This window comes from Symphalangus syndactylus, chromosome 23 (assembly GCF_028878055.3).
Source record: "Symphalangus syndactylus isolate Jambi chromosome 23, NHGRI_mSymSyn1-v2.1_pri, whole genome shotgun sequence".
Lineage (NCBI taxonomy): Eukaryota > Metazoa > Chordata > Mammalia > Primates > Hylobatidae > Symphalangus > Symphalangus syndactylus.
Genome location: NC_072445.2, coordinates 27011255 through 27033649, shown reverse-complemented (window position 1 = coordinate 27033649; position 22395 = coordinate 27011255). Strand labels below are relative to the sequence as shown.

Genomic DNA, 22395 nt, shown 5'->3' with positions numbered 1-22395 from the left:
TGTATCACTCTATCCCTCATGCCTGCTTGTGTCCTCACACCCACCCTGTATTCTTACTTGGACAGTCCTCTCACAGTCTTAGTTCAGATTTTCATGATCCAAAATGAAAGATGATAGAATTACAGCACCTATACGAAGTGTTCATTCTATGCAAGGCACTATTCTAAGTTGTTTATGTTAATTTTTCTAACAAAAAGCATACTTCTAATTTAGTGGAGGTATTTACATGCACAGCCTCTTTTAAGAGTCAAAAACACCTCTATACAGTAGGTGCTATTAAAATCATTTTACAGATGAATAAACTGAGGCAGAGAGAGATTAAGCAATTTGTCCAAGGTAGTGATCCCTGGACTCACACACTTAAAACGACGACATATTGCCTAAAGCAAAGTACTTCAAGGATTCCTCAAACATAAACCTCTAGTTTCTAAAACATATTTTTTAAGAATGTAGTTTTTAAAACTTCAAATAAAACAGCCACAAACACTTGCATAGGTTTTATGCTCATTATTAACTTATCAGTGGCCATCAATCATGTTAACTTATGTTTAGGTTTATGCATTTATGTGCAGTTTTGGGAAGGCAGGCTACCCTGTCCTCTTTGGACAGGCATCTCAGGTATCTGAGTTTCCTATAAACATGTTACTCACTAGGAAGTTGTGAAAGTGCAATGAGATTGTGTGTGTGTGCGTGTGTGTGTGTGTCTGTGGTGTCTATGTTTACTAGGTGTGATGGTTACTTTTACGTGTTAATTTCACTGCACCACAGGATGACAAATTAAAACAGTATTTATTTCTAGGCGTATCTGTGAGGGTGTTCCTGGATGAGATAAGCATTTGAATTGGTAGACTCAATAAAGTAGACTGCCCTCCCCAATGTAGTGGGCATCATCCAATCTGCTCAGGACCTGAATGGAACAGATGATGGAGGGAGAAGGAATTTGCCCCCTTTTGCTTCATGCTTGCCTGTTTGAGCTAGAACATCATCATCTCCTGCCTTTCTATTAGAATTTGCACCCCTGGCTTCCCTGGTTCTCAGGCCTTCAGACTCAAGACTGGAATTACACCACTGGCTTTCCTGCAGAGGAGAAATCCTGGAATTTCTCAGTCCCCATAACTATATGAATTAATCCCTAATAAATCTGTCTCAGAGAGAGATTTATTAGGAATAGATTCATATATACATATTATACATATATATTTTTTTTCACATATGTGTGTGTGTCCTATTAGTTCTGTTTCCCTAGAGACATCTAATAAACTAGGCTTGAGTGTGATCAGTGGCATAAAACCACACAATTCCAGCATTGATTAAGTGCCAGGTGTAGCAGATGATCCACATCAATGGTCATATTTCTTCTCCTCTTCTAGCTAACTGAATTTCCCAGCTCCATTCAATTAAGTCAGGGGCATAAAATTGGCCATAGAATGTTGATAGAAACGATGTACACTACCTTGTTGGCATAGTTCGTAAAAATTTCCTAGATGCAATTCTCCGTTTTCTTCCCCTCCCATAAAGACTTTGTGGCCACTAGTTGAATAAAGATGTGACATCACAAGAAGAAAGAAGCCTGGATCCCCGAAAGACTGTATGGAGCACAGCCTCTTACCACTTACTTCCCCAAGGTAATAAGCACACACACTCTAAATTGTAAACTGAACAGCAATAAAATTCCTCACCGTGTTAAGCCACTGAGATTTTTAAATCAATAGTCTATGCTAATGCACAGAGCTTAACATTTCACCTAGCAAAGCAAACCCTTTGCAACACAGTATCAGCTATATAATAAAAAGAGAAAGAATCCCATGACAATTAATATAGCTTTGTTATTATTATGCACTGAGTTTTAGTTACTGTGTTCTTTGATTTTTTGATGAACCTTAAAATTTTCAGTGAATAGTTCACAGAGAAGCACTAAGATATTTGCATTTTTAATGATATTGTTGACTCCATAAAGCTACAACAAACATTTGAAATAAAGTTCTAACAAACAACAATGACAAACCAACTGAGAAATCTACTCATTGACTCCCTCTAAATTTGCTACCAAAGTATAAGAACTGTTACACTGCTTGCTACCAACATCTAATCAAAAAATGTCTTTTTCTTCTTTCATGTCTTTTTCACACCAGTTGCTACTGATCCTAGTTACTGACACTTTTCCGAACATAATGAGCACTTCATTTATACCACAATATAAGTCATTATATTTGTCTGTTGTGCCTGTCGAGTTATTTATTTCCTTAAGGGTTAGAACAATTTAGCATAGAGCCTTACATTTAGTAAGTACTCAACAAATACTGCTTGAAGTAAAAAAAAAATCTTATTATGAGCTACAGTTGTTAACTGTAAGCATTTTTTAAAGTGCCAGAGTTTTAGGCTTTTTCAAACTGAAAAGAATACAGAATCGTTTTTCTTTTTTTTAAACAGGGACTTGCTCTATCACCCAGTCTGGAGTACAGTGGCATAATCATAGCTCATTGTAAACTCAAGCTCCTGGACTCAAGTGATCCTCTCAAATTGGCCTCCCAAGTAGCTGAGACAACAGTCAACACACCACTATGTTTTTAAGAATCATTTTCATTATTCACTTTGAGCCGACACCTTAGTTAGATTAAGGGCTTATTCAACACTTATAAAGCTAATTTAAAAATCATACCATTTCTATATTTAATCCTCAAATTGCAGTTCTTAGTACTGCTTTTTATTCCCTCTTTCCCTCTTGGCTCAAGTCCCTTTCCAAGATTTGTCTTTTCTAGTTCAGTAAGAGGAGAGCACTGTTTGCAGTGATGCGAGCACGTTGGTGTCACCATCCTGACAAAAAGATGCCATCCAACCTTCAGCTGCCTGGAGCCTCAGCACCATTTGGCTCAGCCAGATTCACATGACAAGATGGGTGGCCTCAAAATCAAAATGATGCAAGCACTGTGGCTGGAAACCATCAATTTGATACCTACAGAAACTGCCTAATTAAAAAGTGAGCAGAAACTGTCATCCCATATGTTAGGGCTTTGTTTTATTTCAGGAGAAACCACTGCAATTATTTTTCCTTCCATAACTTAGCCTGTTCGGTTAAATCCACCATTGTTTTAGAAAAGTCAAGATCTAACACAGAGCGTAGCATGTACGGATAAAGCCAATGAATGAGCTAGGGAGGGATGGAGTAGGAAGATAAGAAGCTATTTAAAATAGACAAAACATTTAGAGAACCTGTAACTGAATAAAGAACTTGTTGACTTAAAAAACATATTCAAAGGCGTTGTTCTCAAACTCAGATCTATCATAAACCTGCTAATTAAAAAAAAAAAGCGTAGGCCAGGTGCAGTGGCTCACGCCTGTAATCTCAGCACTTTGGGAGGCCGAGGTGGGCGGATCACCTGAGGTGGGGAGTTCGAGACCAACCTGACCAACATGAAGAAACCCCCATCTCTACTAAAAACACAAAATTAGCCGGGCTTGGTGGCGTACGCCTGTAATCTCAGCTACTCGGGAGACTGAGGCAGGAGAATCACTTGAACACAGGAGGCAGAGGTTGCCGTGAGCCAAGATGGCGCCACTGCACTCCAGCCTGAGCAACAAGAGCGAAACTCTGTCTTGGGAAAAAAAAAAAAAAAAAGAGTAAAAGAAAAAAGTTACGTAAGCCTACAACTTATGCATCAGTCACAGCTTTTCTGATTACAGAATATTAACAATATTAACAGAATAAAGAGGAACAGTACTTTACTCTTCCATGTATACGTTCTGACAAAGCAAGTGGAAGGAAGACCACTTGACACTCTGAAAGCAGACCGAAAGACCCTTCCAGATGGGAGCAGAAAAGGACTATGGAATGGCTAGAAGAAAACGGGTAAAAAGGGTAAAATATACTCATCAGAAGAGACATATGTGTAAAGTTTATCCCAACTTTTTCAACGTTTGAAATGGAAACCATATCTTCATGTTTAAACAATGCTTGCTGAAATTTGCAGAATGGAAAGGTGATTAGAAAACATCACAGAAGCCTGATTCCTTTTCACCCCCACTTTAAAGGTAATTATAATCTGAAATTAAAATGTGTGTAGAAGGCAATTTATTTTTCTACATTAACTCTTCTTCCTAACAAAAGAGAAGGTAAAAGTTAAGGCAGAGAGGAGGCTCACAATGGGAAAGCGGATGTACTTGCAAAGCAAGAATGCAAGCTTTGGGCTCAACACTGTCCAGCCAGCACAACCTAAGGTACAGTGAGCATAGGGGCGTGCTCCCTTTGCTGGATGTCTCCTGTGACATTTTAACAATGACAGTGACAACAAAACTCTCCTACTGCAATGTATGAAGTCCAGCCATTGGGGCTGTTTGCTAAAGAAAGTGCTAAATTTGGGCCCAAATTAGGCTGCAAGAAAGGAGAGAACGATGGTTTAATTGTGGCAAGTCTGAAGTCCACATGGGTAAAAACTTGTTTCTACCACACTTCTGGTGTGTGTGTATACAGTTATTACAAGCAAACAAAAAAGGTTAACTGTTCATAACTAAGTAGGAGGACTTGTAGGCACGCTAGAGTTACCACTTGCCAGCACGAGCTCTTTTCAGGGCATAAACAGAAGCACCACGATTTGATGCTATCATTTCAGCAGGCTTCGAGATTGGTTTTAGATTTTATGAAACAAATCCATAGCTATAGACCAAACATTGATCAGCATCTCGTGGTTGGACAGAGGACAACTAACCCAATCACACACTCAAAGTCCAGCCTCTAGAAGAGGCTTTAGATGAGACAATGGCCCTGCTGGTAGGCGGTCCACTGAGTCTGCACTGCTGTCCTGATGCTAGTGATGATTGTACTAAAACTATCTTACCTTTAAGTTCTTGTTAACTCAAGTGGACGAAATAATTAGTGAAGCTATGCAGTCTCTGGACATGTTTTTTTCTATCTGCAGTTCTATTTGCCCCATAAGAGAAATAGATTCATGGCCTCTTCGGCACATTATGCTAATACTGACAAGTGTTTCCTTAACTTCAGCCACCTCTATTTCACCTTCACAATTTTTGCCATCCTGGTGTAGTCCCTGCATTCTTTATCATTTGCCTCATTCTTTTAAACTGACTTTTAAAATTTGGATGAGATTTTTAAAGGAAGAAAATTGTTTTAAATCACTAACATGAATTCAAAGCTATTATCACCACTAGATACAAAAGATAAATGTAACAAATACAATATAGTGTTATCAAATTTTACAGATGCAATCCAAAAGGAATAAAATTGAAAATAAAAGGATAACTTTCTCACCATGACTCAAAATTTAAAATTGCTGTTTTGCAGTACCAGTTAAAATCATCTCTAGCAGTGCTGGTAGTATATGCCTTACACTTTGGGGAAAACTGAACTAAATGGATAATGATGTAGTACTGTGATGTAAGTCAAATTACAGCATAGACTATAAAATTCAAATTACTAACCCTTGAGGCAGGAATCATGAAGCATTAAGAAAGTCTGCCCTAGATTCTTGAATAGCAAGATCCTACTATGCGATAATGCCACTTCTCACACAATCAGAGGTCATTTTCCTCAAGCAGCTAATAAACAGTGAGCAGAGAGAGCAGATACAAGGTCCAAGCATTGAAGCATATGCATTTCACCACAGAAAACTGCTGCAGAACTTAATTCTAAGTCTGTACACTTTTTGTAGACAAAATGTTACCAGCAAATTCAGATATCTAGTTCATATACTCCAATCATCCTTTAATCTATGTTCAGGGGAAACACCTAGTTTTTTTTCTCATATATATTGTAGACATTTGCCTGTTAAAAAAAAAATCCACCAAGTTAAGACATGAGAAGTGTGTCACTTTCCTCGACTCTCACTGGGCTCATACGGGGAGCAGGGTCTTGTCCCACTCCGCAAAACAAGGCCCAGCAGCATCGCAAGGGGCCTGCCCAAAGTCGACCGCGTGCTGACAGCAGAGCCAGGACTCCGAGCCAGGGTCCTCTCTGCTGAGCACATCTAGTCATTCTGGGGAAGAGACCATATGCACTGTGCTCATCCCAAGGCTCTCTACTTGTCCCTCAGGAAAAAAAAAAAAAATCCTTGCAGCTTAGATAATCCATAAGCACTGCCCTCTTTTTCCCTAAACTCATGCTTCTCTTTTCCAACATAGCACACAATTCCCTTGACTCTGCGCCTGAAATGTCAGAAAACAAAGCCACAAAAGTCAGTGTTTGAAGATCTTGGCAGTTCTTGGCCCAGAAAGTGAGGCTGTAAAAACTTCTCTCTTCGTTTACGAATGTCTTTAAAGAGAAATGCAAAACCTGGCTTTCTCTTCACTTGAGCAAGGAAACATCCGGAAAGGTCTAGTTTTGCTTTTAGAATCAAAGCAAACTTGAGCTAAAGTCAGCTCTAGCATCTTACCCTTTAACCAGGAATGGCTGGAAGATCTCCTACCTTCCACATGGGAAGGTGCAGGGGTGCCTGAGGGGAGTGAATGTGGGCTCCTAACCTCAGGAAGCTGCTGAAGGAAAGTTAGCAGCAAGCCTGCAGGTGGTGATGTCTAAGATCCTTCTCCTTGGTGTGGCTGGGGACCAGCAGGGTTGGCATCCCCTGGGAGCTTCTTAGCAATGCAGAATCTCCAGACCCACTCGGGACCTACTGCATCAGAATCTTCATTTTAACAAAAGTCTCAGGTAATTCCTTGCACATTCAAGTATGATCAGCATTAATCCAATGGACTTTCTCCTCCATGGTCAAAGCAATGCAAAATCAAGAACTAAGGAAGGTCCTATCATGACTGGCCAGCCCTGGTTATAACACTGCTACAAACCACTGACGCTGGGCAGGGACCCAAAGGAACAGCCTCTGATCAGAAAGTGGGCACCGCCAGCTGGGGCAACAGAAGACCAGAGGCCCACACAGGCCTCCAGGCACCAGCCGAAAACTCTCACAAATGCCTGCACCTGTACAAAATCAGGTCCTCACATTGCCTCTCCAACTGCAGGATTTGTGACTTTTATTTGCCTACTCGGTTGCCTAGGGTATTCAGATTAACATAATTTTATCTGTCCAAAAAATGAGAGGAAGCATACTGAGATCTGCTTGACCAAGAAATGGCCTAAGACCCCTATACCTGTTGGTTACAGTAAATAGTGACCTTGTTCTTCTGCTCTGTCATCTGCACAGATTCATTCTTTCTTTTGTTTGTTTGAGACGGAGTCTTGCTCTGTCGCCTAGGCTGGAGTGCAATAGCGCGATCTTGCCTCACTGCAACCTCCACCTCCCGGGTTCAAGCGATTCTCCTGCTCCAGCCTCCTGAGTAGCTGGGATTACAGGCGCATGCCACCAAGCCTGGTTAATTTTTGTATTTTTAGTAGAGTCGGGGTTTCACCATGTTGGTCAGGCTGGTCTCGAACTCCTGACCTTGTGATCCCCCCGCCTTGGCCTCCCAAAGTGCTGGGATTACAGGCGTGAGCCACCGCACCCAGCCCAGGTTCATTCTTTCTTTTAATAACCTCCAGGAAAGCCCCGAACCCTCCATGCTGTCTTCCCCTCTACCCCCACATCCACCATACACATAATGCTACTGAGCCAGAGCCAGGCCCTGCCACGAAGGGAAGGGAATGCTTAACTCCCTCTCGGCATTTCTGAGAGAGCTGGATAAGAAGGTGAACGTTCTGCAGGATCCCTCACAAAACTCCAACACTTGCAGAAGGAAAGGTTGAAACTGAGAGGGGTTGGGGGGGAAGCAGGGGAGGTGTCCCAAGGGGCAGAAACATTTTTGTGTCCTGATACTGTCTTAAGTGAAAGCCTAGTTTCTTTTATCAACATGCTGGAAGGTAAAAGCGGACACACGGGAAGATGCATGGAGCCCTTCTTTCTAGCTACAAATGTTTGAAAAGAGCTGATGTGGGAACTGGTAAAACTGCAGCTGACTAGTGCTGACTTCCCACGGAGCATCCCATTAGAGTTAATTACAGGACTGGGAACTTTTGAACTGTATGGTTTCCTTCCTCCCAAATAGAGCCAAAACTTTTCGTCTTTCTTAAGTATTTCTGTTTATTTCTAATCCCCATTTCAAAATTGCTATGTATTTCTTCAGATTTTGTGACTTCCGTGACCATTTTACAAAGTCACTGCTTCGTTGCAGAGTTAATAGCTAGTCATTCTTTATAACTTAGATAACTGCTAAGACAAGAGAATCATTTCAATCACATATGGGAAAGTATTATACAGGCTAGTTTCTGAGGCAGTTCTGGCCTGGCCAGACCCCAGATGCCCACCCCATCCCATACTCCAGTGTAAGCAAAGCTGCTCATCAACAACTTCTGTGCTGAGTGGCAGGGCCATGCTTTGTACTGGTGGCCATCCACCTCCCAGGGCAGCCAACCTTTAGGGTGGCTGGTAACCTGACCTCTACCCTATGTCTTATGATTGGCATAAAAAGATAAGTTGGGTCAACCACTCTTCACTGAGAAATCCTTCACTGGCAAACAAATGCTGCAGCAGGGGCAAAAGCCAAACTGTACGTAAAGACAAGTCACAATAAGAGGCCACCACTAGCCAGTTCCAACAGAGCAGTTCAGTGAGGAGCGAAGAACAGAGAATCCACAAACAGAAGTGGACACACTGGAAAAGAGAGGCCATGAAACCCCCAAGATAGTGTCAAATGCAAGCTTGGTGCCACTGCTTTTGGTGTATGTTAATTCCACCCCGCCTTCCTTACAATCAAATCCACTTTACCTAAGTAGATCTGGGTTCCCTGCAACCAAATAAGCCACTCTAGAACAAGACACCCTCCCCAAAAAAAGTTTTGTTTTACTTTTTCTAGTACCTTCAAAGTAAGAAATAATTTCCACACAAAATAAAAGTATGTCATGATCACATGGCTAAGCCAGAAGACAGTTTCTAATTTATGGAATGTAATAGATAACAACAATTTAAAACCTATGAGAAGTTGGCGGAAAGGAAGAATCATTTTCTCTTCACCATATTTCCAACCAAGTACTGATTACCATTGCTGTATTATAACAATGATCCACAGAAGAATTATACGTCTGGGACCTGGGGTTTTTGTCAAAAATATCAGACTGAAATATACAGACCAAAAGATAATCCATTCAGAAGAAACCTATAGATTTTTGTAGGAAAACAGAAGCAAAACACAAAACAAATCAGGTATGTAATAGGAGAGAAATAAAGGAATTATCTTTTTAATAAATAATTCACACCTTGTTCGAGACTATCCTGAGGAAATTATACGAGGGTCCTTACAAGAACTGAATTCCATCACTAGATAGGACCACTGGGAGTTGCTACTTTAATTTAATAAATCAAATATGCTATAACAAGAAGCAGTATCAGCCCATTTGGGAAGCACTCTAAGGGGTATAAAACTGAAGGTTAAACCAAGGTACCCATTTAAAAATGAAAGGCATTTGAGTATCCCATTGGGGTATCTATTAGGATGCCCTATTCAAATGTTCAATAAAAATGAATCAATAGTGGGATTTGAAAATCAAAATAAACTCACAAATATACCACACAAATTGAAGTGGGCAAAACCACCAGCAGCCTAATTAGAAACAAATTAAGACAGAAGATGCCTGAACGCAAGCAGGTCTGTTCACTACAGGGAGAGCATACCAAGCAACTGAGACACAGCCAAGAGAAACCAACCCTTCCCCAGGGCAGGTTTCCCTGGCCACAGCAGCACCCAAGCACTGGACAAAAACCATGCCACCAGTCCTCAATATCATGTTCAGCAAAATAAGTGGACAAGGTTAAATGATTGCCCAGCCCACTCTCTAACTCTAGGAATCAGATTGAACTTATTTGGAGAAAGCTGTCTCCTAAAACTGTGTTATGAAATTTTTTTTGGAAAATGCCTATAAGTTAACTGACCTATTCAAAAATGGCATTAATTTCACCTCAAGAATCATATAGTTTTCCCATAACTATCAGGGAAAGCACCTCCAGTAATATTTATCTAGTTATATTTGGGACATGGATGAAGCTGGAAACCACCATTCTCAGCGAACTATCACAAGGACAAAAAACAAAACACCGCATGTTCTCGCTCATAGTTATATTTACTAAAAACACCCCCAGCATCTGAAGAGACAAATACGCAACCCAAGTGGAATCTTTCTTACCATTTCGAGACACATCTAGTTCCACCAGCTGCATGAAGTTTGCTATTTCGGGAGGGAGCCGCTGAATTTCATTATCACTAAGTCCAAGCTTTCGTAATTTGACTAGCTGGAAAAATTGCTGAAAGACAAAAGAGTTTAACATAGATTTCACATATGTTTGTATCATAAACTTTTGGGCTACTATGAAATGTAAAACAATGTCTTTTAAAAACTAATGAAGATTGTAGCAACATCAATTTCCTAATTTTGATGGCAGTACTGTAGTTGTGAAGATGTTACCATTGGGAAAAACTGGGTATAAGGAACCTCTCAGTACTATTTTTGAACTTCCTATCAATCTACAATTATTTCAAAATAAAAGGTTTTTAAAAATTAATGAGCAACTTAATAAGAACAGTCACTCCTTTAAGCTATCCAGTAGACAGAAATATCGACTTATGAAAATTGACATTAAATCTGCAATGCTAAATAGACATGTAAAAATAGACATGTAAAAATCTTTTAAAAATATTATTTAAATTTTAAAATATTTTTAAAAGACATTTTTTAGAGAAATTATTGTATATAAGAAAGTACAATAAATATCCCACAAATGTGTGCAAGCAAAAAATATATTTTTGACCAGTCTAAAAAGTCTGCACTGGATACTTCCATCAACCATGGCAGACTGAGTATGTGCTTTTTCCCCATACTTTTTAAAAACTGTATTAAAATGACATTAAGGAATTTATATACACATGAACATAAATATAATGTGAAATAAACCCATGAAGACAAAAAATGAAAGAGTACAAAAAGCGAACTAGATATGCAACAAAATCCTTTAAGCTAGAAAACAGGGATGAATGGTAACTAACAAACAAATTGAAACAAAGCTGAAATTTAAGCCTGTGGGGTGAGTAGCCAATAAGAAACTAGGTCCAGGTACCTCTGAGGAAAGGAGAACTGATTGAAAATTTATATAAAGAACAGTTAAACTGCTATATTCTCTTCTCTACCCTGCAGAGCCAGGCAGGAGCCTGGAAATTTCCTCTCCAGAAGAGGTAAGTCCTACCACAGCTAAGCACAGCTGAGGGCAGGGGGTAACACGACCATGCTAAAAACAGGGGACTGAGACAAAGCCTGGTCAGTAAGATCCCACCCTCTCTTCTCCCTGCATCCCGGCTCCTGGGAATGAGCACAGACTTGCAGACATTCATCTTCCTATAGAGAAGCTTCAGGTTATAAGCCTCACCAACACACGGAGCTTCCAAACAGGCCCACCTCACCTGATCTCCACTGCCACATGCAAGAAAGAGGAATGTGCACGCGCGCGTGCACACACACACACACACACATCCCCAGAGGAAACAAACGTGATGCAGGGAGCAGAAAAAATAATTCCCCAACCAAAAAATAATTAATATCCTCAGAGAAATCACAAATGAAGCAACACAACACCATAAAAAGCATAATTAGAAGAATTAGAAATAAGCTTTCAGAAAGTGAAAAATATTGTAGCATTGATAAAAGAATCCCATAAAAGAGGTGAAAAATAAAGTTAGTAGAGTCCTCAGAAGGTGGAATAAAAAGATGAAAAGATGGGAAAATGGGAGAAAAAAAGAGAGGAAAACTAATGGACCAGTTCACAAGGTACTACAAAGTAATTCGTAGTTCAAAGAGAGAGATACAGGGAACTGCAGGACATGCTTTTTCTGGTTTGAGAGGGCCCACCATGCAACCAATAAAATAATGAAAAAAAAAAGTACATACCAAGGCATACTATAAGATGTTAGAACTCCAGAAATTACATTCTAAAAGTTTCCAGACACAGGAAATAAAGGAAAAAGGTCTTAACAAAGAATTGGGTATCAGAATGGCACTGGACTCAAAAGCAACCTTGAAAGTAAGAGGGCAATAAAGCAATGCCTTCAAAATTCCAAAAAAAAAATCATTATTCCCAACCTAAAATTACATACCCAGCCAAACCATCAATTAAGTATGATTACAGAATAAAAACATTTCAGTCACGCATGGTCTCAAAAAGTTAAGTTTCCTCGCACCTTTCTCAGGACTCCATCAAAATATGTAAGTAAACTTAAAAGAAAAACAACCTGAGATCCAGGAAACAGAGAATCAACAAAACAGAGAAAGGCAAAGGAAATTCCCAGGATAAAATCATGAAGGGAATTCCAAGATGTTGCTTGAATATCAGGCCCCAAGAGCAACCCATCTACACTGCAGCAATATGACAGCTCCCAGAGGGAAGTTTTGAAAAAATAATAAAAACACACCCGAGGAATTATCTGACATGCTTGGAAGTATCAAAGGAGATTTACAACTCTTTCAGAATGTTTGGTGATAAATTAGAAATAGGCATAAAGAAAACAAAGCAAGCAAAAGGAAAGAGGGTTACTAATTCTGGGGAAAATATAAAGTGAAAGAATATATAATCATAATATAAAATTTGATTATGAACAATACTTACAGTCATAACATTATAATATCTATATTGGTAAAACCAAAATTTATGTTTTGTCAATATTGAGAGAATGGGAAAGAAACTGTAAGAACTAAAGCCTCATCTTCCATAAAAAGAAATCCATAAATAAAGAGGAAAAAAAATCAAGCTGCAAAAGTAAGTCACTTAGCAATATGGAGGCAAATATTCGCAGAAATAGTCAAAAGCCAGAAACTGAAGTGAGGAAGGAGGCAAGAGGCTGCTGTTTTTCATTGTCACATTAAACAGCTTATTAGATTTTTAAACTATTTGCATACATTACTCTGCTAAAAATAGAAACTGAATTTACAAATGAAGAAGTCTCTAGTAAGATTACAGGATGCTCCAAATGTTAATTTTGTAGGATGCTAACATTTAATAGACTTCATCTTTCTTTTTTTCGTTGGTAAAAAAGATTGTATATTTATATAATCATACAATTGCCTCTTGGAAAGCAATTGAGCAATACGTAAAAGAAAAAATCTTTTTTCAAGTCCACTGAAATACTTCTGGGTATCTGTCCTCATAACTGAAAATAATGCACAAATACATCTTTGCACTATTATGTGCAAAAATAAAAAACTAGAAAACATACATTTCAAATAAGAAAAATGACTGCATATTATTAAATAATTCAATATTATGCAACAATAAAAATAAATATTATAAAGACCACAGAACTTGAAAAAGATTTACCATGCAAATATAACTAAAAAAGAAAACAAAATTGCTGATACACTACATTAAAAAAGCATGTGTGCATGTGGACTGACAGGAAGAGAACAAAGAAGAAAAAAGCAGTTATGTTAGGTGACAAAGATAATGCATGAATGACTTTTTAATTTAAAAACCATATTTTTTAAAAAAAATAAAATGAACTATAAATTTCAGCAAATGAATGCTACCAATTAGCTATACAAGATAATGAGGAAAGTGCTCAACTAAAGGACTAATCCTTTGCATTTCTTTACTCATGCAGTTGAGATTTAATTTCTTAAGGAAAGATATTGAAATGTCTTTATACTGGCTGTACTAAAGCATCAGCCAGCACAAAAGCTATTCAATAGAGTCACATATTTGAATAATTGAGCTTATGCCAATTGTTCGGAGTCTGACAGTTTCATAATACATCAATGTGTTTACTCAAGCATGAAAAGCTCACTTTGTTTTCTAGGAAAGGCATAATAGCAAAACTACAAAACCCATCACCATTTCCATACATTCTGGGATCATTCAGAAATAAGACAAGAAATCAGGTCAATAAGGTACTTAGATGTACAGTGAATAATAAGTTCGCTTTACATCTGTGGAAATGATAACCTACAAATCCTCACATCCAATAGAAGTCATAACAGCATGCAAATTTAAGGTTTGGTTCTGCATGTTACCAGCATCCTCCACTAGAGCCTGTCACAAATACTACTTTATTCAACTTGGGAAGTACATGCCAGATGTAAAAACAACCCCATCTGACATGATCCCAAATGAAACCAGTAATTCCTTAATCCTTCCCTCATTATCCTGATGTGATCTTAATATGGTATCCAAAGATCAACACAATGCCAAGGAAACTGTATTAAATTCTCAAATATTCAACTTCCTCAGAGAGTCAGGAAAAATAACTCACTAAGCTATAAACCCTTCTGCCTTGCCTTTGAGATCAGCCAGAGCCCATGAAAAACAATTCCTGTAGCTGTCTTGGCAGGACGCCTCAGCACAGTGCAACCATGTGACAGAACACACAGACACCATTCTTCAACTCTACCATGTTTGACTATAGCTCCCTAACCCACTTAGAGCACATTCTGTACAATTATATGCAAAGGAACCCAAATTGCCTCGGGTTGTTATGCTACACCCATCTTCTTAGAGCCACCATTGCTTTTAGTAGATACAGCCTTTAATTTGGCTAAATGTTCTCCCATTCTCCATTTCTGACAAGATTCTTTTCCTTCTTTTTTGGTAGAGTGTTAGTATCTCCCTTCTGCTTTTTAGAAAGGGACAATGAAAATCTCAGTCCTAGGAGAGCTGTGTCCCCTTTTATTATCATATAGCCAAGGATCAGTCAATTGTCCCCCAGTTGCCCAAACTTCTCCTCTGTAATATAGAGAAAGCATAAACCATGGCTACAGATTCACATAGAGAACAACTAGTGTAAAGAATGCTATTAATTCCTGAACAACTATGGGACTCCTAACTATAATGACACCAAATTTACTCACAGATTTCCTTCCCAGAGACATTCTAACCTATCACATAAATCTTGACCCCTTTTCATCCTACATAATTCTCATACCATCCCTACTCCTGTCCCCATCAACCTAGACTGCCTTTTTGGTCAACCACCTGTATGTGGTTGTATGGTAAACCAACGGTTCCAAACTCAAGGTAAGATGCACAGTATACATCATTTGTCATCTGGCATTGTTCTTTTCTGTGAGACTTGCAAAAAGTGACTGTGACTTTGTTACCCAGAAATTATACTACTAGGTATAGATCTTTAAAAAAAAACTCTCACATATATTTTTCCAGAATATATATATAAAAGTGTGCTTGAAAGAATTATTTATAATACCCCCAAACTGTAAAAACCCAAACACCCATAAATAGTGGATCTGATAGAGGTATTATACATTATTACAATGAAAATCTACACAGCAATGAAAATGAAAGCTTACCATTAGTCATGACATGGATGAATCTTAGAGATAATGTTCAGTGAATAAAGCCAGGCACACAAAAATGCATACTGTATTATTTCACTTACATGTTGAATAAATCACCTGAATTAATTTGTTTACAGATGCATACAGAGGCAATAAAACCCAAAAGGATAAGCAAAGAGTGATTCCTATAAAATCAGGTTAGTGGCTACCTCTAGATATAAGAGGGAGGATTATGATCAGGAAAAGCATTCAATGGAAGCAGAATAGATAATTTGATACAAGTTTTTGGAGTCATGGTAATGTTCAATTTCTGAACCTGAATGGCAGTGACAGATGTTCACTTTATAATTTGCTCTAAGCTGCAAATTTATGCTTTAAGTTCTTTTCTATACATGTGTTTTATTTCACAATAAAAAAAAACTTTTTAAACTTTTAGACTACTTACTAATCAGGAAGGAAAATACCAATTACCACCAAGGACATCCAATTATTTAATTTATCAAAGTTAATAATATTAAAGAGTAATGGCATTAGATCTAGAGGAGGAGGGAGAAGTGACCATTATAACCAAAACAACAATGATAATGATAATAATACAGCAGTTAACCTCTACTGAGGGACACTCTATGTTTGGCAGTAAGCTAAACACTTTACATGGATTACACTCTTTAATCATCTCAAGGTTGCCACAATGCTGATACCTACACATATAAGTTAGCTTTCACTGAATAACAAACCACCCCAAATTTGGTGGCTCAAAACTACATGGATTTTTATTCCTCACGTTTCTGTGAGTTGGTTAGACAGTTCCGCTGCTGCTCTCATCTGGACTCATGCATCTACATTTGGCTAGCATCAAAAGCGCTGGAAGATCCACACTGGCCTCACTATGTCTAGCTGCCAGCTGTCAGCTAGAGCGCCTCTGTGCTCCACAACGCCTCTGTCCTCCTCCCTTAAGCTAGAGTGGCTTTCTTATATGAAGCTCCCGGAGAGCATTCAAAAAGGGCAACGGCAGAAGCTGCAAGGACTCTTGGGGCCTAAGCTTGAAATCTGCCTGATGTTGTCCTTTCTGCCACATTCCACTGGTCAAAGCAAGTCACGAAGTCAGCCCATATTTAAGGGAGTAGAGAAATCATCTTCATTTATAGATGGAAGGAATGGCAAAAATCACGTTAAAAAGAGGGAGAGGGTGGGAAAAAATTGGTAGATTAAATGAGGTAGAAACCTCAGATATGCCACAGAACACACATGAAAACTGGGTAGATTATGTACAAAATTCTATGGTTGATTACAGAGTAATGACTTTTCTAAAGCAAATTAGAAGAGAAAATAATACACTGAATAAACGTTGGCTAAGATTCTTTATATATGAAAAGGATATAGACAAAAAGAAAAGGCCAAGAAATATTCACAGAATAGTGAAAGAACTAGTTTGGTTAAAGCAGAGAATTCAAACAATCATATCTCACATCCAGAATTTGAGTTTGAAAGGGTTTTAGCAAACACTCATAAATAAGTATTAGTTAAATAAGCGTGAATGAGACACTTTTAGTCAGTATGTTTTGTAGAGGTGTGGAATAGGAATATCTCTGGGTGAATCACTTAACTTCTCTGGTCCTCTTGTTTTCTTGTGAAAAAATAAGCATTAAATGATAAAGGGCTCTTTGTAGCTCTAAAAATTATAGAATTGCATTTCAAAATACCTTCCATGTGCCAAAAGAAAAATGAAAATCCTGTTAGCACGCAATATAACATTAAGCATGAAGTTAAAATGCATAAAATTACAGAAAGTAGATTAGCAGTTGCGTAGGAAATGGAAAATGACTGCTAATGGATATGGGGTTTCTTTTGGGTGATGAAAATATTCTAAAATTGATTGCGGTAATGGTTGCACAACTGCGACTTTATTAAAAACCAGAGAATTGCGCACTTTGGGTAAATTGTATGGTATGTGAATTATATCTTAATAAATATGTCAAAAATGCACAGAATTGGTAGACATTAATGAAGAAGGAATTCCTATTAGTAAGAAAAGACTGGGCTGGGGATACACAGATACTTTTATTTATTTATTTATTTTTATTATTATTATTTTTTGAGATGGAGTCTTGCTCTGTCGCCCAGGCTGGAGTGCAGTGGCACGATCCTGGCTCACTGCAACCTCCACCTCCCGGGTTCACACCACTCTCCTGCCTCAGCCTTCCAAGTAGCTGAGACTACAGGTGTCTGCCACCATTTTTTGTATGTTTAGTAGAGATGGGGTTTCACCATTTTAGCCAGGATGGTCTCAATCTCCTGAGCTGATGATCTGCCTGCCTCGGCCTCCCAAAGTGCTGGTATTATAGGCACAGATACGTTTATTTAACTGAATCCCTATAACCAAGTGAGGTAGAGTTTTTTTTATCTCTAGTTAACAGATAAGGAAACTGAAGACCAGCAACTTTACTGGCTTCCCTGATACTGCACACCAGTTAATAATATTCTTTAGGAAAAATTCCCAAACAGAGCCATGCTGGAGGATCACACAGTAGAAATCCTCAGATAACTACCTGGTAAACAAAAAACACCGGTGTGGAACTACATTCTAATCAGTTAACCAAAACTAAGTCATGCTGGAGGTGGAGGCGGGAGGGTAAGCTAGGAAAGAAATAACTACTAAAATTACCAATGCTGTCAGATTCCATCTTGATTGACAAGTTGCGAGCGGAAGAAAAGAGCATGCTAATGAAACCTACATGTGAGAGCACATAAGTGGGGCTGCTGCCAATCCAATCCAGACAGAGAGAGTAGACATGCAAGAAATCTAGACAGATAAGAATGAATCAACTTCTAGAGGATCAGGGGCGCAGAGATATAACAAACATCCAGATAAAGTCTTGGGCAAGGGAAGGCTGAAAGAAACAGGGAAAGCGGAAGACAAAATTTGATACAAGTTTATAATATGATACAGCAAAAGGGCATACAAAGAAAAAAGGCTCAGCTAGGTCTAGTTTCTTAAGGCAAAGGGAGAGGTATCACAGAACAGCAGGACAGTCCTGCAGAAACTCAAAAGGATGACACTGTTCAACTGGGAATTAGAATTTCACTAATGCTGAACAATTTTCATAGACACAGAATGGAATTCTAGAGAATCACAAATGCTTAAGAATTTGAAACACTGATTCACAAAATAGTTTATATTCATGTACTAATAGGCCAGGTGATAGACAATAAATATGAAATAAGATAAAGAGTTCAATCTCTAAATAAAACTAACCATTTCTTCTATAATCTGAAGAGATATTTTTCCCTGCCCATCTATTTGTCCAGAAGACAAATACATGAAAGAGATCACGGGGGGAAAAAAAGCCTCTCCTGCTCTAAAATATAATTTTTAATAGGTTCCTGTTTCAGAGACACAAGTACCCTTTTCTTTATGCAACAAAGGAAAGAGTGCTGACTCCTTTCCTTGCATGACCAAATTTCAGAGAAGCAAATTAGTTTCCAATGAGTGTTAGCATGTGTGTGCTTGAGCGTTTATAATAAAGATGCTTACATTTACTTTGTTCAAAATATTTATCTTTCTAATTTTTCTGGCCTCCCCTAATAACTTTATCCTCTCATTTGCTGGTATATTTTAATGTTTCCAAGGTGCTTTCACTAAGCTGTCACCATTAATGATCCTAAACAAAGATATAAATGCCCCAAGGTTGCCCCCCATAATTAAAATAGCTCAAGGGTGAATCACTTTGAAAACCAAGAAACCAGGCATGTTTTCTGTATTGTGCTATGATCAGAAGGGTGGATCAGACTGGTAGTGGCAACTGCAATCACTTGGAGAAAAGAAGCTTCTACTAAAGCAAAATGGATCAGGACAGCATTACTTTACTGGTAACTTGACTGAAGGGATGAGCTGTTGACATGGGAGGACCAGACTGATGGTGCAGATGGAGAACTGATGAGAGCTGGACCAAGCAGGGTTGGTACCGCAGAGGGAAAGCTCAACTATGAGGAGAGAAAAAAGATATCGAACTGAAACAGTAGGGGAATGATTAAACACAGGATGGCAAATGCATACAATGAATACAATGAACCATTAATGGCCATTAAAAATGTTTCTGGAGAATATTTAATAATATAATAAACACTGTGTTTTAGGTTTAAGGGAAAAAAGAAACATAAAATTGTATATATGTACAGTATAAGTCCTATTTTATTAAAAAATGTAATCGAAATTTTAGGGAGAAAAACTGTTTTAAAAAGGTAAATCTGAGAAAAAAATACTTAGGCCAGATGACAGAGGATCATTCAACTTCTTGGTATTGATGTTTTGTATGACAGAAAATCAAAGATTCTACTCATCTAGAAAGGGTTGTTTTTCCTGCACATTTTAACCAAATGTATCATCAAGTAAAACTCGAAAAGAGGGGGATATAATCTGTTTACATACAGAAAATAAAAAGGTTCTTTCAAAAAGCAGTCAAACAGATATCCAATAAAGTTTATTAAAGTGTTTTTTTATATTTTGATGTGAGATTTTCAATAAGGTTGCATTTTTCACACATTGTACTCAGGAAAGCATTACATGACTCAAATGGAATAAAATTTTGTTTAGTGGGCATTGTGCCATGGATTCAATAAAATTTATCCAAACTAATAGCAACAACAAGCACCACATACATACTATGACTACTATGTGCAAGGTTTGAAAATGGAAGAGATTTCAAGTAAGAAGTGGTCTTTATTCCTGAAGGACATCCAGGAAATGACACAGGACAGGTGGATCAATAATTAAAATACAAGGTAGAGAATGAAAATCATAATGAGGCACAAACTGCCATAAAAGGATAACAAATGGCTCTTGTCATCATAAACTGTATCTGTTATGCTTCTTCCGAGAAAAAATACAAAAGTCAATTAGGCGATTTTATGGTAAGTCACATCATACCAATAGGATCATAGATTCCTATGAGGCATCAAATGAGAATGGATTGTTCAGAGGAACTGCGTTAGGAAGATTCTTTCTGAATTTTCTCAGTAGATACACCAACATTAAAATCAGCACTCAGAGTACCTTCTGAAGTGACAGGCCGAGCAAAGAAAAAACTCACATAAGCAACACTGATAAGTCCTGATCATGGACGACAGAATACTTTAGGATTACCTATTATCCATGACAGAATACCTTAGTTAATGTTTTTAATCTCCTTAAGCAATACGTCGATACCGCCCCTAGCCAAGGTTTGATGTTTCTGGACAGCAAGCAAGAAATGGAAGACTCAGGCATTGACATAGTACTTCAAAAATTAATCTGAGTTGACAGATTACAATCACTCAAGAATGGCCCATAACTTTCTAAGGCAACATTTAATGGCACTTTGAGTGCATACAAATTGTATGTAATGGAGGAAAGAAAAGGACTTTATCTCTTACTCTAAGTAATGCTGAAGATGGCCTAACTGTTTTAAACCAGTATCAGGAGATCTTGAAGGGTCAGGGAGGGACCTGACTAACCAGTTAATACAACTTATTGCAGCCAAGAATTCATCCCTTAACAAACTGCAAGATGGATTAAGCCCAGCAATGGTAACCATGATATTGCTATATTTATTCTGGAAAGTTTGTTTCAAGAAATGCCAAAGCACTTTTCCAAAAGGGGCAGGAGGGTATGGTCAAGCAATAGAATATCGCGAACACTAAGAGAACAAATAACCCAAACATCAGATGCATACATACTGAAATCCCACAGGATTCCAAACAATTTAAATATGCAACTTGGCTTTTTGCATTTACAAAGAAGTCATGTGAACTGGATTGACTATGTAATGCCGTTTGTTCAGACTGTTAGGCCCTAACCAGATTTTAGGTATTCAGAAATACAATGATCTAATCATAACCACTGTAGAATTTAATAGTGGAGAAGGGCTTAACTTGCCTCAAAACATCTTCTAACATATTCTAAATATACATAAGCTACAACATATATTGTGGTATTTCCATAATCAAAATTTAAGATTAAAATTGTGTGATTTTATTATGTTGGTGCAAAAGTAATTACGGTTTTTGCCACTATCTTCAATGGCATTATTCAATAATAACTATATATTGCATATATATATATAATAACTATATAATAACTATTAGTCAATAATAATGCCATTGAAGACAATGGCAAAAACCATAATTACTTTTGCACCAACATAATAAAATCACACAATTTTAATTGCAATAATGGCATTATTGAATAATGCCATTGAAGATAATGGCAAAAACCGTAATTACTTTTGCACCAACCTAACCAACCTAATTGTATGAGGGTTCCTCTCCATCCAGATAGGTTTACATTCCGAAGTGTTTACAGCTCCTGTAAGAGGCAGTCTTGTACCTTGAAAATAAATCCTCTCTAACATTTAAACTTCTCACACATACTACATTCACACAGTTTCCTACTGGTTTACCAAAACAGTTAAGTAAAAAGGCAAGATGGAAAAAACTGAGAGTATATTCCCTAGCAACTCACAAACAGTTATGCAAACACAAAACAGATCTCATGCTGATCACCACACTTTGGCTCCACAAACAGAACTTAAATATTAAATTCTAATATTAATCCAGATGAAGAACCACAAAGACAAGGCCTAATTGCAAAGTTTTTGAATTCCCCTACTGTTTAAGGAACAAGGCAGACCATTAGTATCCAACAAATTCTACTCAACTCCCATATCCTGAAGTTACATCTGATTAGATGTTAACATCTAACGAGTCTGCTTTCTTTGTGACAAGAAAAGGCAAAGCTCCTTCAGAGCCACTTCTTTAAAAACTGCTCCTTTTGACAGACAGTCTTTACATTTTATTTTTACTGTTTACCAACAGCCTACGTAAGATGTGGAACTAACACTCCTGGCCTTCGTATAATATAAGAATGTGCAGAAATGTTGGGTAGTGGCCCACAGGCCACCCAGTGAACCATCTCACTACCACAGCATCTAAGGACACAGTTCTTTCATTGCAACTCAGCTCTTAAAATACGGTGTGCTTGTATTTGCTGACCAGCTGGTTCCTCTGCAGAAATACTATCCAGTGAGTACCTTGTTCAGCACATCACCTCAAGAGTTCTCTGAGTCAGAAACCTCTCTTTGTGACATGCAATCAAA

The 22395-nt window shown here is 38.0% G+C and overlaps 1 protein-coding gene across 2 annotated transcripts in view; it reads right to left on the bottom strand.

Moving 5' to 3' along the window:
* Positions 1 to 22395, bottom strand: part of LRRC1 (leucine rich repeat containing 1) — a 129842-nt gene that overhangs the window by 71651 nt on the left and 35796 nt on the right. For both annotated transcript variants that reach the window (XM_063632655.1, XM_055263583.2), the window contains one exon: positions 10118 to 10235. In XM_063632655.1, the coding sequence (XP_063488725.1) occupies positions 10118 to 10235 (118 nt within the window). The remainder of the gene's footprint in view (positions 1 to 10117; positions 10236 to 22395) is intronic.